This window comes from Pangasianodon hypophthalmus, chromosome 12, assembly GCF_027358585.1.
Source record: "Pangasianodon hypophthalmus isolate fPanHyp1 chromosome 12, fPanHyp1.pri, whole genome shotgun sequence".
NCBI lineage: Eukaryota > Metazoa > Chordata > Actinopteri > Siluriformes > Pangasiidae > Pangasianodon > Pangasianodon hypophthalmus.
This window is the reverse complement of record NC_069721.1, coordinates 992,723-1,017,864: the sequence shown is the minus strand read 5'-3', so window position 1 is coordinate 1,017,864 and position 25,142 is coordinate 992,723. Positions and strand designations below refer to the sequence as shown.

Sequence of the window (25,142 nt, the reverse complement as noted above, 5' to 3'; positions counted from 1 at the left end):
CACCACACTGTTGCCAAAATTATTAACAAATTCAAAAAGACTGGAAGTGTTGTGGACCAACCGAGAAGTAGACAACCACAAACATTCACTGAAGAAGCCACAACCGACGTGGTGCTAGCGTACATAGTCCCCTATGTACGGAGACTTTTGGGACACATTATTAAATCAGTGAATAGTTAACATGAGTTAACTATATTTATGAGGGATGCCACCAAAAATTTAGTCCAAAAAATAGTCAGACTGCACTTCTGTTTTTTCCGTTCCTCTCAAAAGACAAAAAGTCTAAAAAATTTGACTAGCAAAAAATATATATATATAGTAAAGCGATTTGTAAAATGATTTCATTGAAAATGAACTGTTGTACATTTGTTTTGTTTTTTTACTGCACACTGTGTTTACCAGCTATTTTTGGTGTATTTTAAGGCTTATTTTCATACTGATTTATTCTATTTTCCAGTTAATAATAGCCAATAAAATTTCTGCCGCATGATTGTGATGACGAGAAAGGCTTTCTTTAAGGAATATCAGGAGATTTTTTTCATGTGGTTTAAATCGTCTCTGCATTGCAGATATGTTGAGGCATTATCTCCAGTGATTTTGTTAAGGACAATCCACTTCCTGACATGTCCTATAGTTTAGTTCGAGTTACGCTTCCAAAGCTGTATCTAAAGCTAACTATGAAGGCATATTGGCCGGCCATGACCTAATAATTTCAAGCCCATCAGCAGCAACAACAGTTAAAAAAAAAAAAAAAACATTTTTTTTTTTAATTCATTTACGATTTCATTTTTTGATTTATAAAGAAGGAACAAAACAAATCACTTTTATATTTTGTTTCTGCCATTTCGGATAATAAAAACAAATAAAAACAAAACAAAAAAAAAACAATTCATTTTTTTATTAGTATTTCTACTACTGATACGACAATAGAATGGCAAAAAGTACACAGACCAGCTGTACATCAGATCATATACTGTGTCGTGTTTGTAGTTTATACTTACAGAAAGCAAACAGTTGTAAAGCAAGGCAGCATACAGCAAAGACACATTCAGTTGGTAGGAGAATAACTCGCAGATCCACTGTACGCTGGCCATTTCCTGTTTATAATTATGATTGGAAAAGAAAAGAAATTGTAGTTCCATAATATATAAATGGACTGATTACGATAATTTTTTGTGATTGATATTATTTTTATCTGTCAGTAATGAATTATGTAGTATTATTATTAAAATCATGGATTATAGAGCTCACTCACTTGATTTTAGGATCAGCTCTACTAATAACGCAACAGCATTCACAAAAACAGCCACCGCTGTACCAAACACGAACACAACCAAATGGGATAAAGCTGTAATACAAAGACATGACAATTAGAGAAAACATTCACTTTTCCCTGCATTTGTTGTTTTGTAAATATAGAATGAAGGTATTTTAGGGTCTGATTTTAACTCAGATATATCTCGATTGAGACATGGCAGTGTACTTCTACAGAAAATAATTTTGTACTTACATCGCTGTGTCCCAGTGTTTCTGGAGTCAGATTTTGTAACTGTGGTAATTAAAGCAAAATCAGTGAATTTATATCAGCGGTAATAAGTCGGTGATAGATGAAACAAAATCCTGTTCCCTTCTGTGCAATCCAGTACACGTTTTCCAATTTCATATAAATAATAATATGCTAGTGGCCCCCAACCTGGACACCAGTGGTAATCTGATCACACTCAGTGCTATATGAAAAATTTTAGAGGCAATTGAAGTTGGTCAAAATCAGACCCTTTCAGCATAATAATCATCCAGGTTTTTAGTTTTCCACGAAAAGGCAGATTTCGAGATGCCAAATGTAGTGTCACACCTAGAATTCGTTCTAGAAGAGCTCTGTTTTTCTCAATTTCTGTTTGTAATTGTTGGTCCATCTGCTTGTCGATACCACTTCCTGTCATTACTGAGTGCTGTAGATTTTTCCATTTAAAATAGCAAGTTCTGTGGACTTTGTTGCTTTCATAATTTGGAAGCTTGTCTTACATCCTGCGCCATGATACTTCAGACATCTTGTATCCTTCTCTATTGCTTAGAGCACTCTGGGAACCTCTTTTCAGTTCATTTGAGAAAAGCAAGCATGGAATACAGTATAAAGAATTTGTGCTTTTGCTGTAAGCAAGCCAATCCCTTCTGAGCTTTTCTCTTTCATTGGCAGCTTTTGTGAACTGCAAATATTCTGGAAATTGTTTCCCTTGTGAATCTACTGACATCTGCTTCAACATATATGCAACCTTTGTTGCTAACTTTCTGACGATTATCTCCCTTTCGATGTCTGTTAATTTGTCTGGCCATAGACCTGGGTCATCGGTTAGGTAATCCGTGTTCTCATCTCCCTCATCACCAAACTCTCTACACTGCCTTTCTTCAGTAGACTTTTGTTGTCTTGACTGTACTGCCTATTTCCATCTCCAGTGTCACTGCTTCTGTCCTTGACCTGATCTTCCTGCCCTGGACTTTTCTCCAATGTGAAACCATGAGAAGGCCCTGGGTCTGGACAAGGCAATATGTTTCAACATACTAATAAAATAAGTCTGTCAATCTTAGACTGTAAATTAAGAGAACTACACCATATACATTACATTAGCAACTTACAAATCTTTTCTGCACACATATCTCATGAGCTGTTAAACACTGATACCAACAATAAAGCATGTTTTCTAAAGCTCACCTTCTTCTTCAAATATCTCAGTCACCTCCTCCTCTCCCTGTCTCAGATCTTCTTCACTCGAGGCATGAGTGGTTACAGTGTTTGTTTCTGACACAGAAGGGAGAGTTTATAGGTAAAGGAGTAGCTTATACAAGAACAAGGAAATGTATTATTATTATTATTATTATTATTATTATTATTATTATTATTGTTCACCGAGTGAATTATAAGTTTCACACACCAGCACACACAAACAGCGACCTTGATCACTGAACTCGAGAAAAATCAGTTCTATTCGTGAATGAATCATTCAGACTAGTTTTATCAATGGGTTTCTCCAATTCATTTGAAACGAACCAACTCAAACAATTCACTCACAAATCGGACGTTATTACAACACTTATTTCATAAACTCACCCATGATAATTAAAGCAGATTTACATGACTACAGTGTAAATTTTGATCGATTCCTCACAGAAAACTGTTCCAATGCTGCGGAAACCTTGAACATACATCACTAGAGCAGTTTTATTGTTGCTTGGTGATTTTTCATCTTTTTATGAATGCTGCTCCATTACTATTGTTCGATTGCATGGAAATATTGTTACAACTTCCAGTGGATAGTTACCGGGGTGAGTAACTGAGAGAATTTCTATTTTATGTTACTTAAAACAGCTTCATAAAGACTAGCTTCAGAATCATAACATAAAACGGGGAACAATAAATCACCTTTTTTTTTTTGAAAAACTGGGTGACTAGCTGTCTTCCCCGTCTCGCTCTCTCCTCTTTTTCGTGCTTTTCTTTCCTCTTTTGGTATCCTGATTTTGGCTGCACCATCTCTTGAGTCTTGCCATCTACCTGAATGATGCGCGAAGTTCAGAACCGGTCTGTGAAGTGCCGCGTTTCTGAATAACCCGCGAACGTCTTAAGGGGACACACACGCTCTTGGCACTGAGGGGTGCTTTCATTATAGCGTGCGTCCTAATAGATTATTGTGCTAAGAGGCAATTTAAATACCAAAATCATATGCCAAAGTATGGGGTTCTGCTGGGCCCCCTGTGTGACCAGGGCCCTTAGAATCGTCCTAATCCTCCCCCCCGTTACGGCACCCCTGTTCTCACCCCCATGTCATACCTAAAGATGCCACTAGCATATTATTACATACGCATAATAACAGAAGAGTTTGCTTATATGCTTATAAATTTTGGAAATTGGTATTCTGCTCACGCCAAGACAGGGTTTTTCTTAACTAGAAATATGCTTAATAATGTTATATTTGTTTTATCATAATCTCATAACGAGAACGTCAGGCACTGGATATGGAGGTGGCTGCAAGTGCAGACTATTTATTATCAAATATATAAACAATGTGGAAGTAACAACCATGAACAGGAACTATGATTACAAGCTGAGAAACACACAGACTAGAGGAGACAACAGTTTACATGTGACAAACGCTTGACAAAGACACACAGAGAAACCTGGAACTTAAATAGTGTTAATAATTAGGTGAAACAGGACACATGTGCAGGTAATCATACAGACACCTGACCAGACCATGTGAAGTGCTTTGGCTGATGGGAAACATAATTTCTGTTCCATTAAGGGCACTGACATGACAGAATTTATATCAGTGGGGTCCAAAAGTCTGAGACCACATTGAAAATCTGGGATTTTTAAAAATTTAAAACTGGAAATAAAAAGAAAGTTTTATTTCCGAAAATTCTACGAGAACTTTTTGTAACATCTTGACTATTAAATATTCAAAATTCAAAATATTGTAAGTCCCTATTTAAATGTAAGCAAACTGTACAGCGCTATCAGCGAGCAACAAACTTTGTTTATACTACAGAGAAAAATGCATACAAGGCTGCACCCCGCCTCCACCTCGGATGCTCAGACCACATCTCTGTTATGCTGATTCCAGCATACAGACCACGTCTCAAACTTGCCAAACCAGTTCAAAAGCAGATCACAGTATGGCCAGATGATGCTACCTCAGCACTGCAGGACTGCTTCGAGGACACAGACTGGAACATGTTCAGAGAGGCAGCCAACTACAACAATCACACAGACTTACAAGAGTACACTGAAACAGTGACTGCGTATATCAAAAAGTGCATAGATGATGTGACAGTCACCAAGACCATCACCACACGGGCCAACCAGAAGCCATGGATGACAGCTGAGGTTCGCGGGCTGCTAAAAATCCGAGATGAGGCATTCAGATCAGGAGATAAGCCAGCTCTCAAAACAGCAAGAGCTGATCTGTCTCATGGTATCAAGAAGGCAAAACATCAACATGCTCAAAAAATCAACAATAACTTCAGTGACAGTAAAGACACCCGGACCCTGTGGCAAGCCATTCAGACCATCACTGGCGTAAGGCTGCGGGACCTGACAACATACCTGGCCGTGTACTAAGAGATCGTGCTGCACAGCTGACAGATGTCCTAACAGATATCTTCAACACCTCGCTGAGCCAGGCAGTCGTCTCCACATGTCTCAAATCCACCACCATAATTCCAGTACCAAAGAAGTCACCTGTGTCCTGCCTGAATGACTATCGTCCCATAGCACTGACCCCAATCGTGATGAAGTGCTTTGAGAGGTTAGTCATGCAACACATCAAGTCCAGTCTCCCAAACACACTGGACCCATTTCAGTTTGCATACCATCCAAACCGTTCCACGGTCTATGCAATATCCTCCACTCTCCACCTAGCTTTTACTCACCTGGAACAGAAAGACTCCTATGTTAGAATGCTGTTCATCGATTTCAGCTTGGCATTCAACACAATAATCCCTCAGCAGCTTATCAACAAACTAAACTTGCTGGGCCTGAACTTACCCCTCTGTAATTGGATCCTGGACTTTTTAACTGAAAAACCTCAGTCAGTCCGTGTCGGCCGCAACACCTCCAGCACTACCACACTGAGCACAGGTGCCCCACAGGGCTGTGTACTCAGCCCGCTGCTCTTCACGCTGCTGACTCACGACTGCACTGCCAAGTTCAGCTCCAACCACATCATCAAGTTTGCTGATGACACAACTGTGGTAGGCCTCATCAGAAACAACGATGAAACTCACTGCAGAGAGGAAGTGGCACAGCTGGCTGAATGGTGCAGTGTCAACAACCTGTTCCTCAATGTGAGTAAGACAAAGGAGGTTGTGATGGACTTCAGGAGAAACTCTGTTGACCACCCCCCACTGACCATTGACGGCTCGGCCATGGAGAGAGTCAGCAGCACTAAATTCCTGGGAGTGCACATTACAGAGGATCTCACCTGGACCACCAACATCATGTCACTCAACAAGAAGGCCCAACAGCACCTCCACTTTCTCCGCTGGCTAAAAAGAGCGAGTTTCCCTCCACCCATCCTCAGCACTTTCTACAGGGGCACCATTGAGAGTGTGCTGACCAGCTGCATCACTGCATGGTATGGAAAGTGCAGTGCTGCTGACCACAAGACACTACAGTGGACAGTGAACACAGCTGCAAAGATCATCGGTGCCCCTCTTCTCTCCATCCTGGGTATTTTCCTTGCACGATGCTCCAGCAAGGCTACCAGCATCGTGAAGGACCCTTCCCATCCCTCCCACAATCTCTTCCAGCTCCTGCCATCAGGTAGAAGGTACCGGAGTATCAAAGCTCGCTCTGTCAGATTGCTCAACAGCTTTTTCCCCCAGGCTGTGAGAGCCCTCAACTCCAATCTCCCTGTCCCCCTCTGAAACATCATCTATAACCATAAACACCTCAAACCCATGAAACCCATGAAAAACCCATGGAAAAACCCAGGAAAAAAAAAAACAAACTGACAATCTGTTTAAGTGCAATTCTGAGTGTGCCACACACAGGTGAGTGGGCTATACAAACCACCTGTAGTAACTTTTCCCTGAATGTACACTGAACACTTTTTATAGACACTCTCTCACACAAAGACTCAGTCTGATAATATATGTTTACTTGTGCATTGCACTACAAATCATCTTACACTATGCGCTGCTTCCCCTAAAATATATCTTTTACACAATTTCATGTACAAAATACCTCTTTTGCACAATTCCATTTACAGTATCTATGTTTTGTATAATTTTTGTAAAGTTTTGTAAAGTATGTATAGTCACCTAAATTGTTTCTTATACTTCTATGTTTATATTTATGTTTAACTTGTATGTAGCACCGTGGTCCTGCGAGACACGACATTTCGTTCAACTATATGTCCACACATTTAGCAGAATGACAATAAAGCTCAACTTGAACTTGAACTTGACTTCCTCATGTCTAATCTCTTCTACTGAAGCATGTGATCAGACAACACTCCGATGGATCTGATCTAAAATGGATCATATGTTTTTACACAAATGTATGGAGTCCATGCCAGCTCGAGTGCACACTGTCATTAAAGCAAAAAGGGGACGAACCAAATACTAAGAAACTCTGAAATTCATGTAAATATTTAAAAGATTTCACTCAAATTATTACTGATGATATCATTAAAAACAAACCTTTGTGTTAAATTGAAAAAGAATGCCAAATAGAATCATTTACACTAGAGTTCTCAGACTATATGTATATGTATATATACATATATATGGTTTTATGTTGGTCTTTACATAGGCCAATTCTATTGTTTTTCCTATACATTGAAGACATTCGGGTTTGAGATCAAAAGATGAACATGAGATGATAGATCAGAATTTCAGCTTTCATTTCCCGATATTTACATCTAGACATGTTAAACAACATGAACATGGCACCTTTTGTTTGAACCCACCCATTTTTCAAGTGATCAAAAATACAACAATTAATAACATAACATAACATAACATAACATAACATAACATAACATAACAATAACATTTATTGAGACTCCTTCAATAAATGTTACAGAAATGTCTCTTAACAGAAAACCATATCATCAATTATATGCTTTTATTTGTTAAATAACAATGGAGCTTCCACTTGTGAATGAGCAGTTACTACAGAAACAATAACTTACAGTATTACAATGAGCGCATTAATATAAAAATTTATGTTACAGTGGTGGCTTAGTGGTTAGCATGTTTGCCTTGCACCTACAGGTGTGCATGGAGTTTGCAGGGTACTCTGGTTTCTTCTCCCAGGCCAAAGTTACAGCGATAAATACTCAGGCTGGTACTGTTATAGAAAATTAATCAACACCTTCTGATTTAGGAATTCACCTGAGCAGTGGTCTAATTATTGTAACTGTAATCTCTAATAAAAGAAAAAATATTTTACTATTATTCAGGTGTGACATCATACAGTGCATGCCATATGTATGCTGCTTAATATTCCAGCACCCCAAAAGTAAAACACGTTTCCACATTCATGGTACGAACAGTTCAGTATCCTTCTGTGTAATTAACAAAACCAGACACTTCACCATTTTCTTTCAGTTTAAACTGTACTACAAGGAAACAAATGCCTGTTATATTTGGCCTGTTACAGAGGGAAGACGCTTGGGGGGGTTTACAGTTTCATATATTGTAAAGAACTAGAGAATATATTCCTTTGTGTTTGTTAATAAAGAGCGCTGCTGAGTGAAATTCGCTGTAACATCTAGGCTGTATGTTGTAACAAGAAAATTGGAAATCATCAAATAAATATGAAATTCTGTTTTGTTTTGTTTCTTTAATCGGAAATCAGAGGTTCCCCATTAATGAAGGATGCACATTTATTAACATATCACTTCTTTTTCTTAACATAATCTCTGGCATTAACAGACACTAACAGTGTTGTGTATGAATGTGTTTACAGTTACCTTTTAAAGGCATCTGTGAAAATCTGGTGATAAATAAACTAAATCATTTTCATATGTTGTAAAATATATTTTCCCATTTTAATTTGGCTTTAACCATTTCATTTGAATTTATTAGTATTTTTAATCGTGCTATCAAAGTAAAAAAACATTTGAAAAGGATCAGAAAAGTAATGAATACCTGACAAATGCGTTAGACTTGTAAACAGTATCATCACAGTCAAGGTGTTAAGCAATGCAGTCACACAGGTGAATGCGTCACGTTCTACAAAACGAGAAAAACACACAAACATTTTTACACAAGTGTAATCATGACACTGTTATTACCTGAATTTTCAATGTACAAATAATTCACCACAAAACTGCAGTAAAAATACTTTTAAAGCTAAAACACATGGTCATGCTTTTGTACTGGATGATTCTTAGCTTCCTGATCAACTACGTTCTGTTCAGCTTTAAATAAAACAATTAGAACTTCTTTTGTACATGAAACCGTGTGAGGATCATCCAGTGGAAAAGCATCTCCACTACCAATAAACAGTAATGAAACAGGACTGGTGCTTACCTTTCACATTATACACAAAGTTATAATGGATGTAGCTCGACACTGATGCACTTAGAACCTTCAGGATCATCATCACTGATATCCAGAGTAAAACTGCAAAAAAACAAACAACTATTTATTTTTACACACGTCACATGACACATCTTTCACTGGTCTTACTGAGGTTATTAAATCTGTTGCACACTCAGTGCCAGAATCTACGGTAACTATTACTTTTTTAAAAAGATTTAAATTAAATAGGGGTTTGGTCTAAAGTATCCTGGTGTGGTGTACCCCGAAATGTGCCACTACATTGGTGATTATTTGTAAGAAATTAGTCATGCTTCATCTTATTAACACTTCTCCAATGTAATGATACTCTGAATAATTATCAGGTATTTTAATTAGCCCTGTATTAATAATAGGTATTTGAGCAGTGTATCGATAGACGGAACCTTTCAGCAGTGGTGTAATCGCGTCCAGCCAATTTCCTGTCCCCTTTAGATGCAATTATTATATTATCCTATAAATTTTATCCTATATTTTACAGACACACTCTTTTTGTTATTGAGGTCGCCACACCTGGAATCCGTAACACTGGCCTCACTCACAAGAGCTGCGAATAATCAGTGATCCACCAAATGTGATGATAGTGTTCAAGGGCAAAATTTTTTATCTCATCTGACCACCACTGAAATTCCAATCAGGTCTGAAGTGTAGAAGCTGTGGGCTTTTATATAATAGGTTATGGTTTGGGACATGGCTGAAACCGGAGGATGTAATTATCTGCTGCTTCTCAGTATTACAGAAATATTATGAGAATAAAGTCACTTTTTTTTTTTTTTTTTTGCAGATCAGTGTGACTGCCACTCGCACTGAACTTACTTGGAATTTGGGGGCAGGGCTTTAATTATTATTACACTTCTGCCTCTGAGCAATTCATTTTTTTGCTGTTTAAATGTCATTTTGTGCTTTCAGCTCAGTGAGCTTTGCCTTTAATGACATTTTTGTGGGTGTCACTAAATACAAATCAGTTGTAGTGTGCATGCACCTGGTAATTCAAGGGTGATTAGCAATCATCAATATACGAACATGAATACAAAGAAAATCCACATTTCTGTACTATACTGTAAGTAATTAGCGCAGTGCTAGCAAGCTGCTTAACTGTTCATAAAATACCCAAATCCAATGGAATATACCATAACAACCATGATTTTGTCCACTAATTTTATCTAAGTTATCCAGCCAGAGAGAAGTGAGAGAAGTTAACTGATTACACCACATTTTGAGTTTAAGTGTATTTTAAACTAATTAAATTGAAACTAAATCTACAATAAATTTTAAATTCAGTATATCATGCATTTTTATATGAACAGAATGTTTAGAATCATGTAAGTGTGTCAATAAAATGTCTACCTAGTGACTGTTTTACTCAAGAGCTTAAATAAATAACAAGTCTGGAAATACCATGCAGATCATTTCCTGCTATACACTGAATTTATAATTTTTAGAGCAAAGTAATCAAATGTTTTTGTCTTTCCATACAGTACATCCTTAATTTTAACATTTTAATTCACTGTATTCCTGGCCAACACACAAAGTTTATGTGTAAAAGTTTTAGGAATTTGTGTTTTAGGAATGAAATTGTGTAATCAGTTAACTAAGTATATGAATTTTTAAATAATGTAATGACTGTGGACTCAAGGTAAAATAATATGGTTATGAATGCATATTACATCAAATGTAATGTTTGTAATGTTTGACTGACGAAAATAAATTATGTAAAATAGGTCAGATAAAGTATTACATGATCTACTTACACAGACGTTTGCCAATAGCATGACAAAAAAACCAGATGAATACCAAAAGTGGAAATATTGCCAAAGTCAAATATTCTGAAAAAAAGAGAATGTTAAGTACATTAATATAGCACTTTTGCTTGTGAAGGTTCAGTTATTATTATTAAATAACTGAATTATTATTATTATTATTACTGAAATTATTATTTGTGCTTGTAATTATGCTGATGAGGATACATGCTTCATTGTATACATGCTTCAGACTCAATACACAACTAAAACTGAAATCTTGCATTATTAAACATGATTTTAGGGTATGTAACTTAGTAGGTCTGGACAATGAGGCAACAAAATATATGAGACTATGTATAAATATTTAAAATATCTAGAATTTATAAGCTTTTAACGTGTGTAAAATCGATTACATTACATTCTATACATGCAGTCTAAATGTTCCATATATATATATATATATATATATATATATAAATTAGCTTTTAGGATAAGAAGTGTTTAGGAAAATATAATAGTACATTTAATGAAATGTCAATCAAATGTAACGTTACCTGCAAAATTGGTACTTACTGAGATGAAGTCTATATGATAACATAATAGCCACCATTCGGAGAGCATTGATGATTTCTGTAATCTGTAATTCTGTAATTCTGTAGGTTTGTAGATTTCTTCTACAGCATACTGTATTGGGAAATAAAAGATTATTAAAAGATTTCAGACATCTGCAAGGCCTTTTTAAAAGAAAAATAAGTAAAAACACATGAATGGTATTTATATTCCAGATATTATGACAGCTACCTAAAAGAAAAGATAACGTTTTAAACACCAGTGCCCTTTTCCAGTGTAAGGACCTGTGTAACTATGATGTATTAAAATGGAAATACAGCAAACTGCAATATGCATTTACATGTGAATAATTACAGAACTGAATTATTTGCTTGTTGTGAAATAAATAAAATGTATAATGTTGTCCTCAACACCAGAACTGAGTCAGTAGGACTGAGAAACAGAAAATAATAGGAATGCACACGGATCAGTATAAAATAAACTTTATAGTTAGAGATTGTGGCAGTATTTGGTGTACTTTTTTAAAAATTTATTAGCATTAATTCTATAATGTTCCATATACCATGAACTGGTGTTTAACCCTCATCACCTGCTGTAGGTTATAACAGACTTAAACAGTAAATTAATGTCAAAATCAAAACCTGTAATGAAAAAGAGATATTAAACAGGATATTGTCAGCAGGGATGGTGCATCTAAAGCACAAAAAAGATTTTAAACATACAGTACTGTGTAAAAGGTTTAGGAAGACATGCTGTAAAGCAAAGATGCCTTTGAATATAATGAAATGAAATGTTTCCACTTATAAAGATCAGTAAACAGTAATCAAGTTTTAAAAATGCATCAGCAGTGTAAGGTACACTTTGTACAGTTTTATAAGAAATTAGGTGGTATGTTTTACTGAGCATGTTGGAGAATCTGAGACTCTGACTGTTGCACTCGCTTCTGTTTTTGCAGTTAAACCCAGTGGCCTTCATTATGTTTTTTTGACTGATAAAGTGGTGTGTTGTGTAGTATTACTTTCTTTACTGGCATACAAACCTTTTTCTGTAACATTTAATTTTTTGTTGGAAAAATGAATGTTTCGAAATCTAAAATGCTTTTGTACTTATTCAATAATGCAGAAGTCATAAAATAAACATCTATAACAACATTGTATTTAAAAAAAATTAGGGTGCCTAAGACTACACAGTACTCAGTCTCTGTGGTGCAACAGGCTAGCGTGTTCAGCTGTTCGCCGAAAGGTTGGTGGTTCAAGGCCACCCACTTCTTCATGGGCAGAGGTGGCTGAACGGTTAAGGCTATGGCTCACTGATTGGAAGGTTGGGCGTTCAAGCCCCAGCACTGTCATGTTGGGCACTTGAGCAAGGCCCTTAACCACATCTGCTGTATGATGGCTGACCCCAGATTCCTAGCAAGCTGGGATATGTGAAAGAACTGCATTTGACTGGCTCTGTACTTGTACTGCACAATGACAATAAACTTGAATCTTAAACAGAGTAAACTGTTTAACTACTCAGTATGTAGTTAAAACCATTGACTCAGATAAGCAAGTGGCAGGCCATCGATAAGGTAAGAATAAATTAATCTCTTTTTAGGGAGTAAATCTTGTGGATGTTAACAATAGCAATATCAGATAGAGAACAGATATAACTGATGTATATATATACACACATAAAATTGATAAGGGTCGAAAACATGAAAAAAAAATTTAAATATCTTGAAATTGCCTTCAAATAATTTCAAACCCCCCAGCCAGCACCACCCCCCAGAACCCAGACACCACCTAAGCCCTCTGAAAACCTCGAGAAAACCCTGGTATTATTTACTGTATTTCCAAGCTTTCAGTTCCCCTTCAGGAACTCGAGCTGCGTCACGAAACGCTATGGGAACGCCCCCGCGTGACCGCGCTCTGAATCACGTGTCTAATCCGTCCAATGGATGGGCGAGACGTCACGGGCGGGGTGACGTAGCGACCCGGAAGCATAAAAGCCCGAGCGGCGAGCCCCGCGTTAGCTTCCTGTTTTCAGCAAGCGCTCTATGTTGATTGTTTGTCTATTTTCCGTCTGGTTTGTGTTTTATCAGCCAAGGATAAGACAAAGGGCGAGAGCGGGCAGCGCTTCAGGCTGTGTGTTCCTCCCTGTCCGCGATATATTACGGGCGGGGATACACACAGTCTGTGCGTTGCCTGTTTGGGAGCGGAGCATGCTCAGTCGGCTCTCGAGGGAGCCGGCTGCACACATTGCGAGCGTTTACCGCTGCGCACTATCCGCTCCCGCTGGGCTCTCTTTGAGGAGGGAGCCCTCACTAGCGTGCCTCGCGGTGCCGGCCCCGCTTCCGCCGAGGCAGAGCGGCGGTTGCGCTCGTGGGGCTCGCAGATGGACCTGGCGGAGGGAATGGAGACGGGCCCGTCCCTTTCTCCTTCCTCACCCTCCAGGTCCACTGTCCCCTCCCTGGGCTCGGAAGCACGCTCTGCGGTTTCTTCCCCCCGGGGAGCGGACTCGGTGCTCCACCTATCGTCCTCCGAGGAGGTCGATGTGGAGAGCGTCGACCCTGAGCCGCAGTCTCCTCAATACGGGGAGCTGCTCGAGGTGGTTACGCGGGCAGTCGCCAAGCTTAGCATTGACTGGCCCGCTGAGTCACGGCCTGAGCCTCAGGGCTCTAGACTGGATGAGCGCTTTTTACGCAGTAGGCCGCCACCTCCGGTGGACCTGAGGTGTCGAGGTCCTGGAATAGGCCGTTTTCAGCCCGGTTGTTTAGCCCCACTTCTTCCCATTACGCTAATGTGGCGGGGCTGGACTACTCCGGTTACAGGGCGATGCCCAGGCTTGAACAGACGCTAGCCAGCTATCTGTCCCCTGCTGCTGCATCGTCCCTGAAGGCTCCGGCATTGCCTACCAAGCCGCTGCGGACCACCTCAGCACTGGTAGGCAAGGCGTACACGGCAGCAGGTCAGGCCGGTGCGTGTCTGCACACCATGGCGGTGTTACAGGCGTACCAGGCAGACCTGCTTAAAGAGCTGGATGAGCAGGGGAGAGTACGTCTGAGCAGGTAGCTGAGCTCAGGCAGGCCACTGATCTGTCCCTCCGCGCCACCAAGGAGACCGCCCGTGCTATCGGTCGGTCTATGGCAGTCCTGGTGGCGGCGGAGAGGCATCTCTGGCTGACCCTGTCCAATATGAAAGAGAAGGACAGGGTCGTGCTCATGGACGCCCCGCTTACTCCCTCGGGCCTGTTTGGCGACGCGGTAGACTCCGTCGTCGAGAGATACCAGCAGGCCCGTGCTCAGGTGGCGGCGTTCCAGCGGTTCCTCCCCCGTCGCTCTCTAGCTCATGGGGCTGCTGGGCGGGGGCAGCCCCCTCCGTGTACGGCCCCCTCCTACAGGGAGACCCAAAAGCAGAGCGTCGCCTCCCGTGTTCCCCCGAGGCGGGAGCAGGAGTCGCGACGACGCTCTGGGCCCGGCCCTTCGGGCACTAAGGCGGATCTGAGGACCGTCCTCATGTCCAGAAGGGCCGCGGCTAAGAAGCCGTGATGGTTTTGGCCCAGGGCTTCCGAGGGCGGGCCCCTCTGGGGCGACGCGGCGTACACCTCATCTTACGGTGCCCGGGTCCCCCCAGTGCCCTCAGGAGGTCGATCTGCCAACCCTGCCACCTATGGTGCTTCAGGGCGCAGCGGTCTCCGGCGAGCGCCTCTCCCAGTTCTCGCCCGGCAACGTAGCGGGTCTGGGAGGCTCGCGGCCTCTTCTGAGGCCTTCACAGCGGTTAGCTCATTTCCCCCATGTCGGTTCGCCGCCTCAGGGCACCCAGCTAACCGCTTCTATTACACCAGAGGTCAGTCTCGAGAGACTGATTCCCTTAGTGAGCTTTCTGGCAGCGTGGAAACTTCTGCCGAATGTGTCTCATTGGGTCCTGCGTACTGTAGAAAGAGGCTACCGAATTCAGTTCGGCTCGCCTCCACCTCATTTTTCTGGGGTTCTTCCCACTGTGGTGGGTCCCGAGCAGGCTCTGGTATTGGAGCAGGAAGTACATACTCTCCTGAGGAAGGAGGCCATCGAGGTGGTCCCTCCTCACGACAGAGAGTCAGGGTTCTACAGCCGGTACTTCATTGTTCCCAAGAAGGGGGGAGGGCTGCGTCCCATTTTGGACTTGCGGCAATTGAACCTCTCAGTCACTCGACTGAAGTTCAGGATGCTTACGGTCACTCAGGTCGTGTCTCAGATCAGGTCCGAGGACTGGTTCGTCACGATCGACCTAAAAGATGCGTATTTCCACATCTCCATCCTTCCCCCGCACAGGAAGTTCCTGAGGTTCGCTTTTGGGGGCGAAGCTTACCAGTATCGGGTTCTTCCCTTCGGCCTAGCACTCTCACCCCGCACCTTCACGAAGTGCGTGGATGCTGCCCTGGCTCCTATGCGACTACAGGGCATCCGCATACTGAACTATATCGATGACTGGTTGATTTTAGCTCATTCAGAGCAGATGGCGGCTCGGCATCGAGATGCCGTTCTCGCCCATATGAAGGAACTGGGGTTAAGACTAAACACCAAGAAAAGCGTGCTTTCTCCAGCTCAGAGAACCGCTTATCTAGGCGTCGTGTGGGATTCGACCACGATGCAGGCACGTTTGTCTGCTGCTCGGATCGAGTCGGTCCTCACAGCAGTCGCGAGAGTGAAAGTAGGCCGGTCACTCACTGTAAAGCAGTTTCAGAGACTGCTGGGCCTATTGGCAGCTGCGTCCAATGTAATACCGTTTGGCCTGCTGCACATGAGACCCCTACAGTGGTGGCTCAAGACCAGGGGGTTTTTCCGAAACAGAGGAAACCCGCTCTGCATGATCAAGGTCACGCGGCGATGCCGCCGTGCCTTAGCTGTGTGGAGAGAACCTGGGTTCTTGTCTCAGGGCCCGGTCCTGGGAGCTCTTGGTCGCCGCGTAGTGCTAGCGACGGATGCGTCCCTCACCGGATGGGGAGCGGTCATGAGTGGCCGTCCTGCCCGTGGTCTGTGGAGCGGCCGCCATCTCACTTGGCACATCAACCGCCTGGAGATGCTGGCCGTGTTTCTAGCTCTGAAACACTTTCTCCCAGACCTAAGAGGCCACCACGTGTTGGTGCGCACCGACAACACGACGGTGGTCTCTTACATCAACCGCCAGGGAGGTCTGCATTCGCGCCCCCTTTACAGGCTGGCGCTCCAGATCCTTGTGTGGTCCCAAGGGAACCTCCTCTCATTGAGAGCGGCCTACATCCCTGGTCATCTCAACGTGGGAGCGGACACCCTGTCGAGGCAGGGGGCGGTGCCCGGGGAATGGAGACTCCACCCCGAGGTGGTGGAGCTCATATGGCGTATGTTCGGCAGAGCCCAGGTGGATCTGTTTGCGACGCAGGAGACGTCGCACTGTCCCCTTTGGTTCTCTCTGATTCATCCAGCTCCTCTTGGACTGGATGCCATGGTACAGCCGTGGCCGAGGCTGCGTCTGTACGCCTTTCCTCCGGTCGCTCTGCTCCCGGGAGTTCTGGAGAGAGTGTGCCGGGACGGAATTCGTCTACTGTTAGTAGCCCCGTTCTGGCCGGGCCGAGTATGGTTCTCGGACCTGATTTCCCTCCTAGACGGCTCCCCATGGGAGATTCCGATCAGGAGGGATCTCCTCTCACAGGCGGGGGGCCATCTTCACCCCCGCCCGGAGCTGTGGAAGCTGTGGGTGTGGCCTCTGAGGGGGCACAACTCCGCGCTTCCGGTCTCTCAACCGAGGTTTTGGAGACCATCCTCCAGTCCAGAGCTCCCTCTACGAGGAAACTGTACGCCCTGAAGTGGAAACTTTTCACTTCCTGGTGCGGAGACCGCCGGCTTGACCCTGTTCACTGCCCAGTTGGTACAGTGCTGGAGTTCTTGCAGGCCCGCCTCTCCGCGGGACTGACCCACTCCACCCTGAAGGTGTACGTGGCGGCTATTGCGGCCTGCCACGCCCCTCTCGATGGCCAGTCAGTGGGCAGGCACCCCTGGGTGACACGTTTCCTCCGCGGTGCGCTGAGGATCAGACCTCCAGCTCGATCTCGGGTCCCCTCGTGGGACCTGGCCGTGGTTTTAGAGGCTCTCTGCAAACCCCCCCTTCGAGCCCATAGAGGAGATTTCGGACCGTCTTCTGACGTTGAAAACTGCCTTTCTCTTGGCAATTTCCTCTCTTAGGAGAGTGGGGGATCTTCAGGCCCTCTCGGTGGCCCCTTCCTATTTAGACTTTGCGCCTGGTTTGGCCAAAGCATTCTTGTACCCCCGAGCGGGGTACGTACCGAAAGTCCCCTCCTCGGCACCACGGCCGGTCGTGCTGCAGGCTTTCTGTCCTCCTCCCTTCAGGGAGCCCGACCATCGGAAGCTCAATTGTACGTGTCCAGTGCGAGCACTGGACGCGTACGTCCACAGAACTGCCCTGTGGAGAAAGGCGGACCAGTTGCTTGTTTGCTTTGGTCCCCCTAAGAGGGGTTTTCCTGCTTCTAAGCAGACCCTCAGCCGGTGGATTGTAGAATCCATTTCTCTGGCTTTCGAGTCCTCTGGTCTCCCCAGTCCCCTGGGGGTCAAGGCTCACTCTACCCGAGTGGTGGCGGCCTCTAAGGCCTTTCTGGCAGGTGTGTCCTTACAGGACATCTGCAACACGGCGGGAAGGTCCATGCCCCTGACCTTTGCCAGGTTTTATGACCTAGATACCCGAGCCACTCCCGGCTCCTCTGTCCTTGTGCCTTAGGCTTGCCTCCTCCTGGAGGCAGGGACTTGTAAGTCTGGCAGCGTGGGTATACTCGTTCCCATAGCGTTTCGTGACGCAGCTCGAGTTCCTGAAGGGGAACGTCTCCAGGTTACGTATGTAACCATGGTTCCCCAAGGGAACGTGACGCTGCGTCTCGGTGCCACACTTCCGGCATCCCTGCGGCGCTTGCTTCATTTTCCAGTAAGCTAACGCGGGGCTCGCCGCTCGGGCTTTTATGCTTCCAGGTCGCTACGTCACCCCGCCCGTGACGTCTCACCCATCCATTGGACGGATTAGACACGTGATTCAGAGCGCGGTCACGCGGGGGCGTTCCCATAGCGTTTCGTGACGCAGCGTCTCGTTCCCTCGGGGAACCATGGTTACATACGTAACCTGGAGACGTTTCAGCATATTTGACTGTAACTTGGCAGATTATGATGATGCGCTGTCAGCACAATCACTAAGTGTGGATTTAAGTGCATGTAGTGAGGAGTTAATATTGTATCAGATGCAACTACAGACTTCAACACTGTTCAGAAGTTATTTTAGAATTATGTGCAGAGGCGTGTCTCAGTTACGCTCGACTCTGATGTTGCACTTAAACGCATGTTTCTCACGTGATATCGGCTCGAGTGAGGAGCGGGGTTAAGTCTCGCTCCACTGTCTGACAGTTTGATGTAACCACAACACATCACGCTGAAATTTATATTCTGGCTGTGAATACAATCACAACCACTATGGAATGTCATTCAAGGACAATATTAAATACATATAATATAAATACACATAAATATGACACAGATGAGCCAATTGACATTTGAAACTGGAATGAGTGACAGTTGCGTAAGTGTCTCGAACTCTCCTATATTAACTGGAACTGCCTGGAATCCCTTTCCCCTTCCTCCATCTCACATGCTCTTGAATGGGGCGATGTTGTTCCCAATTCCCAGAATCTCAGAGTCAGCATACAGATGCTGAAAAATTTCTTGAGTTTCTGTTGTTCTCTTGGTGGATTACAGGTATTTTTCCACAAAAATTTTAAATTTATAAATTTTAAATTTATATCAGGAATTTATGTATTTCTTTAAAGCTGGCAGTGTCCATTGTTAAAAGCACTATACAAATAAAATAAAATCGAACTGAATTAAATCTCAGGTATCTTAAAAAGGAATATAGGAAGCAGTCCATTCTGCGATCATGACTAGTCCATTCTCTAGGTTTGTGCTGTATTGCAGTATTTTTCTTGCATACTATTTATCATTAAAAAAAAGATTAATGATTTAATTGTCCAGAACCAATAGCCTAAAAAAGACAGGAATACAAGCATTTCCGGACACCCTAAAGGTGACTGTGGATGTTCTTACTTGGATAGCCGAAAGACTGCACTTGCTAAAACTGTTTATATTCAAATTCCAATCATTGAACACTAGATGACTTCACTTTGATATTATAGACTTACAGTTAAAACTCTAATAAAATCAAAAATGACTCAGATGCTTATACTCAACATTCTTTCAACACGTGTAGCACTGCTTGATTCTATAGCATTCAGCTGTAGAAGAGGAATGATTTTGTCCATTGTTTAAAGCGCTATATAAATAAAATTGAATTGAATTTCCAGAATTTCAGGTTTAAGAAGAGTATGGGAGGATGTAATAATATTACCATTTTATATTAATATAAATTAATAATATTCTCAATTCCCAATTCCCAGAATCTGACTCCTCTACCTATGCATGTGTAGAGCAGGTATACCACTGCTTCATATTTTGTCAGGATTTCTATTTCTGTTGAGAACAGTGATGTTAGGAATAGGCTGAATTTATCTCTAATGATCAAGCCAGAGGTTTCAGTGAAGAAAACTCCCTGAGACAATATGAGGAAGAAACCTTGAGAGGAACCAGACTCCAAAGGGAACCCATCCTCATCTGGGTGCAACGGATAGAGCAATTATAAATAAATCCCTTCTATAACTGTATACTATGGAGTCAAAAAGTGCAATTGTGTAAACAGGAACTTATGAGCTTATGAGCAACTTATGACTATAAGCGTCAGAGTTGTTTCTGAATTCATTGCAGTTTTAACATGAAGTCTATTTTGTTGAAGTTATCAACAGTTCACCGATGGATACTTGTGCAAATCTGTTTGTAGCAATTGCAGTAGTAAAGCTATCTTCATGGTTTCTATATGATACCACAGTACCACAGGTTCCTCAGTAATGTCACTGATCTTTAGGCTGTCTGTATGGGGCCATCCTCAGCAGCAGCGAGTGATTTTCAAGTGAGATAATGTAAATGTATGTATGCAAAATCCCAAGTTGCTTCATATTCACTATACATGCTACATAGGGTATAATATAATGGCACTGTAATGCCTATATAGTCCACTAGATGACCAATTAAATAACATTTGATATTCCACTTCAGCAAAAAAGGGTGATTGATTATGCCTGTTTGAAATTGTTTAAAACATGTAGTAACATTTTTTTAAATGTATCTGCATATCGATCCTATAATTTATTATGGAAAATCACAAAAGGACGTTCCTAAAAGTAATATTATGTTAGAAGTAAACAATCTCAAACATGTACTCTCCTCTGGCTTCTATACTCATGTCCCCACACCAACTTTCTCTCCCTCTCTCGCTCTCTCTCTCTCTCTCTCTCTCACACACACACACACACACACACACACACATTATAAGAATTGTTTAATATAAAACAAAAATTTGTTGAAACACCTACCTGTAGCGATAAGATACAGAAGAGCTGGAATGAACCCCAGTTGCGGACCTACCAGAATCAACACTTTCCCTACAGTGTCTGTTTTATACCAGACATCCACAAGAATAGCTAGACAATAACAAGAACAAAAAATGTTATATTACACAAATACATACAGTGCTTTGCAAACAAAAATATCGAAAGCTTTGCTTAGAGAAATACAGAAGTAACAACATGTAAAGGAAGTAAATAATGTATTAAAATAAAATATTCCAATTTTAGATTTAGTAATCATTCAAGCAGTTGACTATCACATGAACTGCAGCAAGCAGCCTTAAGACGAGACACGGCAGGCATAAAAAAAAGCCATTTTTTTACATACTGGGCAATTTTCAGATTTTGGTAAATTTTGTTTCTATAACATGTCTTATTTAAAACTGATACCATAAAAATGGCAAAAGTTCACATTAAAATGTTTATTTTTAGGCATCTAGTGTTCTTACGTCTGTCAATTTCCCCTTACTTATGACAAAGTTAGCATTTTTCAACTAGATGTATCTCTGCAATCACTCTTGAAATGGTATCATTAGAATGGTTTCCTTTTTAGAGATCTTTTTTTTATATGCTGAATAATTAGCATTCAGAATAATCACAATAGAAAAGAGGAGTTTAGTTCTTTGAGCGTATCCATAGTTCTGGTTGCTTTCTGATTTGAAAGACCTTGAAGAGTTTCAAAATAAATCCTCAATTTGTGTATATGAAACTTACCTAATAATATTAGAAGATTTAGCATAAAGATGTGACTCTTATCCATATCTTTTTTATCAAAATAAAATATAACATCTCTTTTCCTTATATTAATTTTAGATCCACTCAACATAGTAAATAAATATTCAACATCAATCCAGAAAAATTTAACATACATACATGCAAAATAGTCTCTACATCTATTCCACAAAAAACACAAAATTCAGAGAGATCAGCTCTGTATCTCTTGTCCTTTTTAGAGATCACCAATAGTGAGAAACTACAGGCCGACGTAAACCAGGAGGCAGAATTTCATTGGCTAAGGAAGTTTAAAGTTCATTTCTGGCGATGTGATTCGCTGAAATGCATCACGTGATGTGTTCCGCTAGCTTGCATCAGAGACATCATACAGTAAAAAGAGATGGGAAAAACACTGAAATTTCAGGCAAAAGCATCAAAAAACAGACGTGAGCAGCTATCCATAGCTTTAAGGAAAGTACGTGTAACAGACTAATTTGGGGCCTCTCCTCTCTCCCTCTCTCACTCCTGTCCTCTCTCTTCTCCACTTCTCCTCTATTTGCCCTCCTCTCATCACGTCTCTGTCTATAATATGATTCACACAAAGAAGTCATGTACAGTTTATATATAGTCAGTTGTGTAGTAGAGCTTTGGGGGAAATGATAAATGAATTACTGTTACAAAAAAGTGTTATTTCTAATCAGTAAATATGAAATTCTGCAATCAATATCTTTAAAAGCTGTTTTCTCAAAATGAGTGTTTTCAACACTTTGAACCAAAAATGTTAACTTGTGTAGCACTTACATAAGCCATACTTTCCATGATCATTCTTAGTTATATTCTGATGATTATTACAGAATAATACACACAGTGTTCATTACATACCGTATTGTATTAAAATCATGGTGATAATCAAGTTTTAATACATGTTCATAATATTTTGAGATTTTTTTAATGAAAAAAGAAAATATCCAAAATCTGTCCTGTAAAAAACTTTTAACTCTATGTTGTTAAAATGAAATAAAGATTTTAAATATAACTCTTTTCAATATCTAGATTTTTATTTTTTAAATGTAGGTAAATAAGCGCATATTTAATGAGGTAGTATCTTAGTTGCATATCTAAACATACTTTTTCAGAATGCAAAAAATAGATGTAATAATGTATATAATTTATTGGTAAAGTTTCATGATAATATCTTCACATTAAAAAATTTCTCCTATTCACCTGCAGTGTCTCGCCTTAATAATTAATTCAGCTGACTTGATGTGTTTTACTCAAATGAAGCAAACTGCACTGGAGGAGATCTGTAACATCATTACAGGCTGGACACAAGTACATCACTTCTGCATTTCTATTTGAAAAAATCAGTGGAAATTGTCCACTCTTGCTGGAGACATGAATATGTAAGTTTACTGCGTTCTTTGAGTGGTGTTACAATGGACCCATGTGATGTTACAGTTGTGCTGCTTTATCAGTAAAAGTGTAAGATTCCTTTCAGTTTCAGTGAAAATGTACAGCACTCGTTCATGATATCAGTAATCTTGCACTTGAAAAATAAACAATTGTATTCATGTTATGTGGGAAATACAAAGTCTGTAATTTAAATAAAAACTCAAACCAAAAAAGTGACAATTGTGCCCTCTCTATAATGGTAACATTACCTTTACAGTTGCATTGGTTACAAAACATTTTTATGGTTTATTTGTTTTAATTTTTATGTCACAAAATTTAATTTGTTGCAACACTTGATGTGAAGTTACTGTGTCAATGGTACCTAGTTTCTGGAAGCAAGTTTTATTTAATGATTTTCATTTCAGCGTTAAACTGAAACCCAAACTGTATAATTAATAAGTAAATATAGGAGCGCTTCTAACATTCCAACCGCTTGTTTTCTATTGGCTCATGGATCCACAACGCAATATACAGAGTTAGATTTCATCTAGATCAACTCAAGCATGAGGAAAAACCTGTGCTTTCTGCTTAGGAAAATCAACATATTTGTTGCTTTCTTTCTGTGTTCTTTTTTTACGTATTTTAGAGAAAATAGTAGGCAATTACCATACAGTCTTAGACAATTCAGAACCCTTAAAAGTTCCTGAGTTACATGTTTCTCCATGTAAATGGGCTCCAAATAGAAGCCTTTACTGGAAGTTACACTTTAATCATCAAATGAACCCTTAATAAATCCTTGAACGCTTTTTTTAAATACAGTGTATTTTCTAACAGAGAAAAAAAATTGTGAGCATATCTTTGCCTTCTTCTTCTTGTATGTTTGCATAAGAAATTTGTTTGATCTGTTTAATTTTTTTTTTCGTTCTTCATTACTTGAGAGCCAGTTCAATAATTAAACAAATCAAACAAATTTTTTATGCAAACATACGAGAAGGAGAAGGCAAGGATATACTCACAAAGTTCTGACATGTACGCTAGCTAGATAGTGGCACAGCTGTAAGTAGTATTCTCTAACATTACATTATAAAGCTGTGTGATGTCTGCATTAGATCTGTCTGCATTTTTGTAGTGAGTGATTGTTGTTTGCTTAGAGGCTAATATTAACTTTAAATAATTAGCTGTTTAGTAATATAATCACTAAGTTTAGGCACCACATCCTGCTTCCGATGAATCTGTTACAGGCAAGAGAGCATACTAAGACCCCTGTGGTCTCGTGTTATGAAACAGACTGACTGGAAGTATAAGGGCATTGTATAGAGATATAGTATATTGTATGCAAGAGTAGAGAAACATGAGAAACAGTAGAACTCTTACAAGGCATCGTATCTCTGTACAATCCTCTCTCCTATGAGGAAACTAAGGCTGTGGAGGAGTATATCCAAGAAGCTCTATAACAGGGGTTCATCTGTTCATCAACACCTCCTGTGTCAGCCCAAGACCTTTGGCTACGCCTGCCTTGCTGCAATCTGAACCCCAGATTTGTGGGACCATGTAAAATAACATTGTAAGATCAACCAGGTAATGTTCTGATTGCAACGACTCACAGTGCTTGCTGACAATTACCCCCTACACTGTGCATTGGACAAAAAGGGGTCAAATGTAATATCTTGAGGACCAGAAAGAGTACAGCCCTGAGGAGAGGAGCTGGGAACCGTCCACTGACATACTTGATTAAGAGTAATGGTAGTGCAATATTTCATTTTCTATATTTTAATAAAGTTTAATAAAGTTACAACAAAAAACTTATTGATGCTTTTTCAGAACTTTGTCCTGGATTTGTTTTGATTGCTCCTTTATCTTCATGATGCTGTAGGTTTGGGTTTGTTCTCTTACAAACTCTGGGTACTTCCAGGAACAGGGGTATTTATATCACACGACATTTTTTTTTGTAATAATTTTTTAAGTAAATAATGAGCAAATTATTTTTTTGATAACTACATTGCTCCCTGCCAATATAATGGGCAATTTAGTTTAGATTTATGACAGATAATCCCAATTAAGTCAGTTTCATTTCCAGCAATTGTACATAAGTTTGCCTGTGATTTGAACCCTGTCTGTTTAACTATAAGTTATTCTGCT

General features: G+C 40.9%; 1 protein-coding gene across 3 annotated transcripts in view; it reads right to left on the bottom strand.

The window, feature by feature from the left end:
- LOC117598519 (uncharacterized) overlaps positions 1–25,142 on the bottom strand; it is a 97,169-nt gene that overhangs the window by 61,646 nt on the left and 10,381 nt on the right. For 2 of the 3 annotated variants that reach the window (XM_053238565.1, XM_053238564.1), the window contains exons 8-16: positions 20,865–20,972; positions 11,397–11,507; positions 10,833–10,907; positions 9,034–9,126; positions 8,650–8,733; positions 2,708–2,794; positions 1,511–1,549; positions 1,256–1,348; positions 1,002–1,097 (exon numbers count right to left, since the gene is read on the bottom strand). In XM_053238565.1, coding sequence (XP_053094540.1) covers positions 1,002–1,097; positions 1,256–1,348; positions 1,511–1,549; positions 2,708–2,794; positions 8,650–8,733; positions 9,034–9,126; positions 10,833–10,907; positions 11,397–11,507; positions 20,865–20,972 — 786 coding nt within the window. The remainder of the gene's footprint in view (positions 1–1,001; positions 1,098–1,255; positions 1,349–1,510; positions 1,550–2,707; positions 2,795–8,649; positions 8,734–9,033; positions 9,127–10,832; positions 10,908–11,396; positions 11,508–20,864; positions 20,973–25,142) is intronic. The other variant, XM_053238566.1, reaches the window with a different exon arrangement.